Below are 10,403 nucleotides of genomic sequence, written 5' to 3'. Positions count from 1 at the left end.
AGTTGCAACGGACCCAAGTATCTGTATTGGGTTTGCTGTAATAAATGATAGAATTGTTTTGCTTCTAGTATTAAATAAAATACAATAATATGGAAAACAAATTAAGACTTATATGATGAGGAATGAACAACTTTAATCTTTTACTTTATAAGTAGGGAACACATAAGTGAATCTTTGAGTCTTGTCATGTGAATAAAGGCTAAGCTGCTCTGTAACCCAGGAGTGATATCCCATAATCCCTTTTTGTTCAAGACCAATTCCTAGTATTTTTTAACCATTTTGATTCATGGACATATGAAAATCTATAAATTTTGGATTTTAGAATAATATTTACTACTCGTCCACCTAAAAAAAATAGCAACAGACAACACCTTTTTTTACGCTTTACGTTTTAAGGTGGCAAATTACGCTCTCACTTTTTTCTTTCCTTACATTTCACATTTTTGTAACATCTGGTTCTGCAACTAGATTTGAAGTTTTTTTTTTTAATGACCACAGAGTGTATGCTTGGCAAAAACATTATATTAAAAAAATTAACAGTTCACTAATTTATACTAACTAGTACATTGTTAACGTTTTGTCATGAAATTACAAACACACACAAAACAAACAAACTATATTATTAGCTAACTTCTCCCCATCATGATGTTGCATTGCATGGTTCCGAAGCTCCATTCTACAAGCTAAGTCTATAATGTTTCATTCAAATAATCAAATAAAAATAACGTGAACGTCAATCTATTTCCTAAGAAATCTCACTTCTGTTTTTGTCATATACCTACATACCTGTTTTTACCATATAGCAATAAGTATCAAATACTTTTAATTTTATTTTAAAAATGAAAGATGATTGATGTTAATAAGTTTTGTGGGGGACGAAGCAGAGAGAGTCCATAGCTGTCGAGAAAGACACGTGGCAATGATTACTCTCTGCCCTTCTTTATAAACACACTCCTTCCTTCTTCCTTCCTTCCGTCTCTCCTCCTCTCTCACCCATTACTTATTACATCTCTTCCCTTTCCCGGCCACCTCGAAACTTTTCTTCTCTCATGGAGACTTGGGAGAAGCCTATTTCTTCATCTCACCACCGTCGTCAACCTTCCTTCTCCTCCTCTCTCCTCGACCAAATCTACCGCTCCATCGACGATTCCTCCCCTGCCGCCCTCGACTCCACCTGCAGGAAGAAGAAACATCATCATCATCATCATCATCATCACCAACACCGTAACGAGGATCGTGAGATCTCTCCAGTTTATCACCGCCGCTCAGTCGCCGCTGATTTCGAGAGATCAAGTAGGAGGACCAACACCACCGACTTTCTCAGACATTCTAACTCCAGCTCCTCCGACTCTAGCGGCGGCGGTTTCTCATCTTCTGAGTCTGATTCTTTCTACGGACGTTCCAAATCTTCTGCCTCCCCACCTCCTCCGTCCACTCGTCAACAACAACCGAAGCCTATTCGAACATCAACCGTCGACAACTCCTCCTCCGTCCAGAAACCTAAAGAACTCGGTGGTTTCTTGAGAACCAAGTCAAAAGCGTTAAAGATCTACTCCGATTTGAAAAAAGTGAAACAACCAATCTCTCCCGGCGGCAGACTCGCTACTTTCCTCAACTCTCTTTTCACCAACGCCGCCGCAACTAACCCTAAGAAGCAGCAGCGCAAGAAAACTACCTCCTCCGTGGAAGAAACAGTACACTCCTCTTCCACCACCACGTGCTCATCCGCGTCGTCCTTCTCCAGGTCTTGCTTGAGTAAAACTCCGTCGTCTAGCGGCAAATCAAAAAGATCCGTACGGTTCTGTCCTGTCAATGTGATCCTCGACGAAGATAGTACTTCTTCTATTCCCATGCCTTACGCTTATAACAACAGGCTCTACGGTAGTAACGAAGCTAAACGCGACGTCATGGAAGAGCATTGCCGTGTTATCGAAGCAGCCAAGGACCTTCTCAGAACTTACCATAATAAGAACAAGGTTACTACAACAACGTACGACGATGACATCAACATCACCAACGTAGAAGATGACGATGATGCCGCGAGTTGCGCCAGCTCTGATCTATTCGAGTTGGAGAATCTCTCGGCCATTGGGATCGAGAGGTATCGTGAAGAGCTCCCGGTTTACGAAACCACTCGTCTGGATAATATGAATCGAGCCATTGCTACTGGTTTACTCGTATAATTGTATATTACTTTAGTTAATGGTTGGGGTAATTAGTTTTTAGATCATTCGGTTTTTTTACCCGTTGGGGTTTATGTTTTACCGCTTCCTGCAGTAAACGGTTTTTGTGCTCTCCTTGTTAAGTAACTCGTGTATGTATATCCATCGTTAATTAATCTCATCTTAAACTTGGTATCTAAGTTCATAACTGAGCAGCTTAATTAGCTTCTGATTACACTGAGCTAATCTTTATTGCGAGAGTTCCAGAATCATCATAGAGGTGACGGAAGAAAAAGATAGTCAAGTTTTCTATTCTCTTCGTCAATTAGAATAGCAAAGAGTCGTTGCCTTTTCTTTGTTTCTTACTCTGTTTTTTTTGGTAAAATTAATACTATATTATAACAAGAAGAAGATTTGAGTAGATGAAATAATTATTAATTAACTAAAAGTAAAATATTTGATTTGATGCTACTAATAATGATCAATAAGATGGGGGAAAAAGTGAAAGAGACATGGTCTCAAATGTCATGGACAATAGTATCCAATATTTGATTCTTTTCGAGTACTTATTTTTTTAACTTTTTTTGCCTGAATTTGATTGGGTTGGCTTGTCTGGTTCTAAACATGGCTTCTGATTATAATCTTGGATTATGCATTATATAAGTCTTGTCTATTTCTAAGTACACGCATTCCTTTCATATCTACCTATCACTGATGATTATATTAAACATCAAGTGATCAAGATATTGAACGTTACGTTAGTAGTTAACATGCATGTTGTTAATTAGAATGTTAGAACGTGTTGGGTCTGATATTAGGTCAGTAATTAATTCTTTCTTAAAACGACATGCAAATAGATTCTAGAATAGTAAAAGTTTCTGTTGAAAACACTATATATATCAAAATGACGAATCATGTGTTTTAATATGTTACGTACGTATGTCAGATTGTCATGTCAACCTTCGATTTGATTGCCTGATAGAAAGATAAAGACTCACATATGTAACGTTATAAATCATATAATAATATATTGGCCTTGACTGGTGAAGACAATTAAAACTGTACAAAGTATTTTATTTTTTACCAATTACAAAAACGTTATTAAAAACTTTACTTTCAGGGTACAGTTTTTACGTACGGCTCTTATCCACAATTTTGCACTATTCTGTAACAGCTTACAGCTCTAGTTTACAGCTTTGGGTACGTTACCAATCGGACCCATTCATATTTCGGAATTTATTTGCAATTTTGCATAATACATGCCCAAAAAAAAGGCATGACCAAAATTAAATTTGGTTCAAAGTAACAAATTGGACCACCGAATCATAGCGTTATGATAAGCTATTAAAGCTAACACAAACATGCTACTCTTAGCTTGAAATATATGTACTTATATAATAAGTAAAGTATAATTACACAAGTAAACTATTGCCTATATATACAAACTAATTAAAAAAGGCTAATATGGCTATGTAGTCAAAAGTATCCGATACAAAGGACACATCGCATAGTCTAGTAGCCCAACTTCCCACTTTTATTTTCTTTTCATTTGTTTTAGATCACTTTAATTAAACGGTTTATTTGTAGCTTGCAATCCCCGCATAATCGAGAATCAATCCTTTTAATAGCTTCAATAAGAAAAAAGGAAATAAATCTTATACTTCAATGCTGTCAAAACAAAAACAAAACAAAAATCTAATTAAAGTAAAAGTTAGTGAGTTAATTAGTGTATAAACAAATACTTACATCGGTAAGTATACTATGTGGATTTGTCCCTATTTGTGGTGGGTGAAGTGGGGGAGTTAGGAAAGTGAAAATATAATCATGAGAGTAACGTGCTGATTTAGCCAATTAATTTCAAAAGTTTGACTCCAACAATCAAATCTCTAATCAATTAAACAAGTAATTACTTTTTATATACAAACCAAAATGGCGGTAAAGACTAATGTGACCAAAAAAAAAAAGTTGTTTGTAGGACATAAAATGACCAGTTAAATAAGCGGTTGTATTTGAAAAGCAATTACAGATTGAAATTAAAATTATTATTTTTTTAATTTCCTTTCATATAATTTGTAAACTATTATAACAATTTTTATATATGCATGTCTTGTTTAACACTAATAATTTCTTTCGGTAATTAATAGAATATAAAATACACGAGTGTATAAATACGTATTAACGTAGAAGTTTCGTGGTGAATGGTGATCATACAAATCAACAAAAGCATTTAATTTGGACAGCTACATATGACATATCATATATATGTATATATATTGACACAGTAAATTGATATGTATGTTATAAAGATAAAAGAATAATAAAGGGGCATACAATGTCCCATATCAACCATGCACAACTCGTCATTCTCATGCACTACCAGCTATTTCTATATATATTAACTAGCTAGGGCTTAACACCGTTTCAAATCACACAAGCTAAGACACACACTCAGTCCACTATATGTAATATGTATATTTAATTCGAAAAACTTACTCTCTATTTGTGAGTGTGCACGGACGTGTACATGTCGTCGTAAAACGGTACATATGGTGCAATGGTGGGACACTCTCAACACTATTATAAGCTTTCTTGTGTGTGTATGTGTCTACTAGCTAGCTATCATAGAATATAGTCGAATTCGACATCCAACTATCCAAGTGTATATTTATATACCCAATGCTTATATATATTTCTAACTTTCTAAAAAGACAATTTAGCTGTAGATGAAATTGTTAATCGAATTGAGAAAGCGAGTAATTTCGTGTAGTGGTGTTTAATTGGAGAAGCCGATCGAGAAGGGAAAGAGACGAAGAGATGGACCAATCACCAATGAAGGTGAGATATAGGTCGGACCGGCCGGGGAAGAAACGAGTGGATATAAATGTAGCCCGCACGTGACGGGGGTGGCCACTTAAGACCATCATTAGTGGTAGGTACTCTCTAAGTTACTCTCATATTAAATAATTATATAATTAATACTAAATTAATCAAAACAACTCTAAGAGAACTTAAGCAAAATCACCCTATTACTAAAGAATCCAAAAAATGTTACTCATGCATTTAAATAATAATATGGAAAATGTATTTTGGTTACCATTATTCTTAAACCCAAAAACTGCGGACTCAGTGTGGAAAATGTATTACGCATCATGAACATTACTTTAAAGGGAAGGGAAAAAAAACTAGTTGGTCACAATGACTGTCTTTATGAACTCCAAAACTGTTGTACCTAGTTGACTTAGATGTTTGGTATAACAATGATCCGCTCCTTCCACAATCTCCAGCTTGTGGTTGGGTATGATCTTTGCAAACTCCTTGGCATCTTCCAGGGGTATAACCTCATCCGCGGATCCATGAACCATCAAGACCCTGCAATTAGAATTAATCATAGTCTGTTTATTATATCCAAACATGCGATATGATCATTTAGAGAGAACACTGGATCACATTTAAATAGTTGTGAATGCAAAATACTTGCAATTCTTTAGCAGAGAGGTCAAGTTCTCTACGCACAAGTTCACTACTGCATCACATAAAACTAGAATCCTAATTCAACAAAGGAAACAACCAACAAAATAAAGTACTGAGAAACAGTGAATTACAACAAAAGCAGCGACTTGTAAACACAAACACATATGTTACCTGCAAAACGAACCGGTAGTTGCCAACATTAACAGGCCCTACAAGAACACTCTCGAGAAGCTGATCATAAGTTTAATCTTTTGCGGAGCCTACATAGATCAGTTTCCATTCCAAATCTGTACCAAAAGCAAAGCTGAGGTCTAAGTACTGAACAAACCTAATGTTATCATAGCTTTACACCATACATTACAAACAATCATACAAAAGCACTAATCAAAGGCGAGACCTTTGTGCAAATAGATCAATCCCAACTAATAAGACAACAAGACTTCTACAAGTACACCCAAATTTCCAAAGTTTCAATCTTTAAATTGGTATCACGAATCATAATCAAGCATGAATCTGATATGGGAATAAGGGTAGATCACAATCAGTAAGAAGAATACTAAAACCCTCGATTTACAAAACCAAGCAAAATCATCAATTTTTCAAATTCTGGGGAAGAAAAGGAGAAATCTTTTACCGTCTTTGAGAGAGTTCAGATTGCATCCCATAGCTCCTTAGCTCCTTAGACCAACAAGTCTCCAGTTTTACCGAATCTGTGAGTGAAGAAAAGGAGAAATTTTTTACCGAATTTGTGAGTGAAGATTGCATCCCATAGCTCCTTAGACCAACAAGCCTCCAGTTTTAGCCAGAAAAATCAAAGGATTCGAGGTGAATCATTGATTTTTCCGGTCTCTAGATGAATCGGCTTCGATTCGCCGTTTGGATCGACAGAGAAGAGAGAGATAGGGGGTCAAGGAAGAAAGAAAGAAGAAAATAGATTAAAAAAAAAATTTCTTTTATATTTACGCATAAACGAATCAGAATAAGCCACGTAGCGTTGCTACTGCCGTTCCTTAATTCCTTCCCACAGAATCGATACTCTTCTTAATCGACTGAAAAATAAGTTTTTTATTAAGTTTTTGGGCCCCAATTACAAGAGAAACCATGAGAGTAATTTCCAGTAATCATGCTCTAAGTGTCGTAACTCTCCCACGTGCACACGTGTAACCACTCGTTTTTTTTCTGATCCCTATAGAAAAAATCTTCCACTCAACATCAAAATATATAGATCCCCACACTGGACCAGGATCAAAAGTAGTAAACACTGTTCCCTTTTTTTTGTTTTTTAAAAGTTACGATGCCAACAAAACTAACCAAATATACATCGTTTTTTTTAATAAGAAAACTGATTGTTTCTTAGCTGATCAGGATAATTCTGTCATAATCAAAATGAACTTTGTTTTTCTCTTTCTGCAATTTGATGGATGAATTCAATCTGTTTTGAAGATTCGAATATGTTTTTCTTGTTGGATACTAATATATCTTCTATTTAGAAAGACAATAATTAATGGAGTGTAAGTTTTCTTTAGTTTTTGTTGTACAAAGTCATCATAATTTTACATTGTAGTGGGAAAAAAAACATTAAATGGTAAAATACCTGATTTTCTACATATACTTCGGAAATTTATCTGGATTTAGATCCAAGAATGTTTATTCAAGTTATAGAAAACAAAAGCATTCCACAGTTTTCAAGCTGTTAATTAATAAGTGAATAGAATTGATTAAAGTGGTGAATATATTCTAGGAACTGGTGAAAGTGGATTAAAATTGCTTTCTTGTACCACTTCACAGTTCACACACATCTTAATTGTATGTATTGTGTTACACAGCTAGGCTAAATTCATTCTTTGAAGAAATTATAATTAGTGGTCAAAACTCAAGACACGAGAAGGAAAGCAAAAGAAGAGAATGTTGGAAGCTAAACCCCAAAATTCTAAAAAAAAAAATTAAAGAAGAATGTTTTTGTTTGATTCCAAGAAGATTATTGTTGTGGTTCCATATTTTTTGTCTGAGCATCGATTAACGATGAATGACGTACGTATAACTTTCACCATCTGCCATGGCATACCGATTTTTCCCCTTCTTTTTTTCTTTTTTTCTTTTGGTTTGTTATCATATGACTTTTATGAATATATTGGATTATTGGTTATAGTTTTGCTATGACACAGATATTTGATTCTCTTTTTTCTTCCAAGTGCTAAAATGTTTTATAAAAAGATACAATGAAAATGACTGTAGAAAATATCAACATATTACTATTATTGCCTTTGGATTCGTCATAAACCAAACTCCAAATCATTAATTTCCAGTGCCCATGCATGATGCCTAATGCATGAGCTTGTCTTCTATCTATCTTTTGGACCATTCCTATAATCATAATTATTCGACATTACTTTATAACGATAACGATTGATCTGTTTCATATGAGTCAATGTCATGGTCTTGTTTTCTATATATGTTTAGTCCCTCTCGTCATGTAATATCTAAACGAAACACAACACTACAGTATTATTTTTATTTTCTTATAATGTTAACGATCGAGCAGATCATGATGATTAATACTAATTTTTGTTACGTTGGTACATAATGTTTCACTGTAAAATTATTAATAAAATATTACCAATATAATGATTTATTAGTTGAATACTCAGCCATGTCAGTCGATATTATATACAGTACAATTTACTTCATGTTTTTAATATTTAACTATTATAAAAGTTGTAAGTGGCATTAAAAAAAACCATTCTCGTACATCACATTTAGTCATTTACTATCTTGATAAAAAGAAAACTATTACCGGTTTAAGAAGGCATGTCTTTTTTTTTTTTTGGGCAAACAAGAAGGCATGCCAGTAAACCAGAACCAAACAGAATCAATCTTTGCTTTTATCAATTTTTTTTTCATTCTTTGTAATCGTGTTGTGTCTAATATATATCAGTTTGATTTGTAATAATTTGAAGAAAAAGAAAGTGTTGTTATCTTCAAGTTTGCCCAAAAATCTTCTCATGTTCGATCCAAGATAAATTAAAAGTTACAATTTGTAAATATCTTATAAGTCTAATGTAAATGTTTTTTTAAAAACAAAACTATTAAATGTTGAGGTTAACGAAGTCCGTAACATAAAACTATTAATGAATAAACGTAATTTCAACAATTAAAATACTTTTTAGGGTTTTCCTATATATAAAGCATCTCTTGTTTCTTTTCACCTCACCAATCTTACATCCAAAACTTGAAAAAAAAAAAGAAAGAGAATATCCTACATCCAAAACCAAAAGCTAATATGACAAAGTGTCTTCTTATGGCAGTGTTCGTATCTATAGTAATGTTTTACATGGTTAATCCAATTTTTTCACAGGAAATGGATCCATATTCACATGAGGTTCCCAACTACAGATTTCGAATTTTACGTCGAAACTCCCGATGAAGCTCCATTCGAAGAAGCTGATTCACCCGCAATAAAATATGACACAGAGCTGGTTAACCATTACTCGCACAAACAACGTGATTTTCTTCGGGCTTGTGCAGAAAAGTCAAATTCGAAATGCGAAGATGAGATTTTCATGAACGTGATGGGAGAGAAGACCCCATTAACAGATGAATGTTGTCGTGATATATTGAAGACCGGCAAAGATTGCCATCTCGAAGTTGTTAAAGCTATATTCGCCGCATATGATTACACAGATATTGCATCTAAGGCTATAAGCAAACAAACATGGAACGATTGTGTCGTTAAAATTGGGAGCAAAGATTGATGCTTCAGTCTCTTTGGAGCAATAAACTAAATATCCATTCGTGCTGATGTGTCTATGCATTTTTGTAATTTGACCGTCCCCAATTTATTTTTGGTAATCAAGAGGCAAGAATTATATATATAAAAAAAAATATTTTACGTTTTTAAACATCATTCAAACGAGCCCAACATAAACTAACAATGCATATGAAAAATGATACTAGTGGGTAAAATATTCGGATATTCAAAATATGTTTTCGATCTAATCATATAAGAAATTGAAGTCATATATGGATTTTTCGAAGTTGGATTACAATATAATACTTCACCCAATTTTGTACTATTATTCTTACAAATTTTTGGTGGATATGGATATGCCAATTCATGTCTAATTATAGATGCCTACAAATGTTTAACATTCTCTCTAATTGTGATCTTTACATCATTCGGACATGTACTGTAAACCGTAGATATTATGAATTCATAATCAATTCGTTTAAATTTTTTTGCAGATTTTGGAATCTATTACGAACATGCAAATGATAAAGTGCATTACACAAATCTATTTCAAAACACCATATAATAACAGACGGGCTTCACCGCTAACAAGATTGGGTTTATAAGCCCAAAAAATATTTTAACTTACATCAAAATCAAAACGCAGCGAAGGCGAGTCGTTTCCCAGGTTTTGTTGTATACATTACTTTTCTCTGTCAAACCGAACTCTCAACAACAATGGCGACTGAATCTCCGAATTCTGTTCAGAAAAGTAAGTCATTGACGATGTTTTTTTTTTGTAGTTGAATCTCTTGGAATTTGGATTTCTAAACGATTAACTTGATAAACCTACCTACCTATACACCAAAAGATTGTTTCCAGAATCTGATGATGATTTATATATTTTTGACGGCTCTGATCTGATCGTATTTTGGGTTTTTGTTGTCGCAGTTTTTGTTCATCTAAGAGCTACCGGTGGTGCTCCGATACTGAAACAATCCAAATTCAAGGTATATATTCTTTTTTTTTTTTTTTTTTTTTTT

At 34.0% G+C, this 10,403-nt stretch overlaps 2 protein-coding genes and 1 pseudogene across 2 annotated transcripts in view; all 3 read left to right on the top strand.

The window, feature by feature from the left end:
- Window positions 965–2,362, top strand: LOC104778746 (protein BIG GRAIN 1-like A). Its single transcript, XM_010503190.2, has one exon. It carries the CDS (start codon window positions 1,050–1,052, stop codon window positions 2,181–2,183), a length of 1,134 nt encoding a protein of 377 aa, XP_010501492.1. The 5' UTR covers window positions 965–1,049; the 3' UTR covers window positions 2,184–2,362.
- LOC104778735 lies at window positions 8,914–9,410 on the top strand (annotated as a pseudogene).
- LOC104778725 (ubiquitin-like protein ATG12B) overlaps window positions 10,050–10,403 on the top strand; it is a 1,773-nt gene continuing 1,419 nt past the window's right edge. The window contains exons 1-2 of the mRNA XM_010503171.1: window positions 10,050–10,132; window positions 10,312–10,370. Coding sequence (XP_010501473.1) covers window positions 10,099–10,132; window positions 10,312–10,370 — 93 coding nt within the window. The 5' untranslated portion in view covers window positions 10,050–10,098. The remainder of the gene's footprint in view (window positions 10,133–10,311; window positions 10,371–10,403) is intronic.

Source organism: Camelina sativa, chromosome 1 (assembly GCF_000633955.1).
Source record: "Camelina sativa cultivar DH55 chromosome 1, Cs, whole genome shotgun sequence".
Classification (NCBI taxonomy): domain Eukaryota; kingdom Viridiplantae; phylum Streptophyta; class Magnoliopsida; order Brassicales; family Brassicaceae; genus Camelina; species Camelina sativa.
Note: the sequence above shows the minus strand (reverse complement) of the source record. Positions and strands in the feature narration are given on the sequence as shown.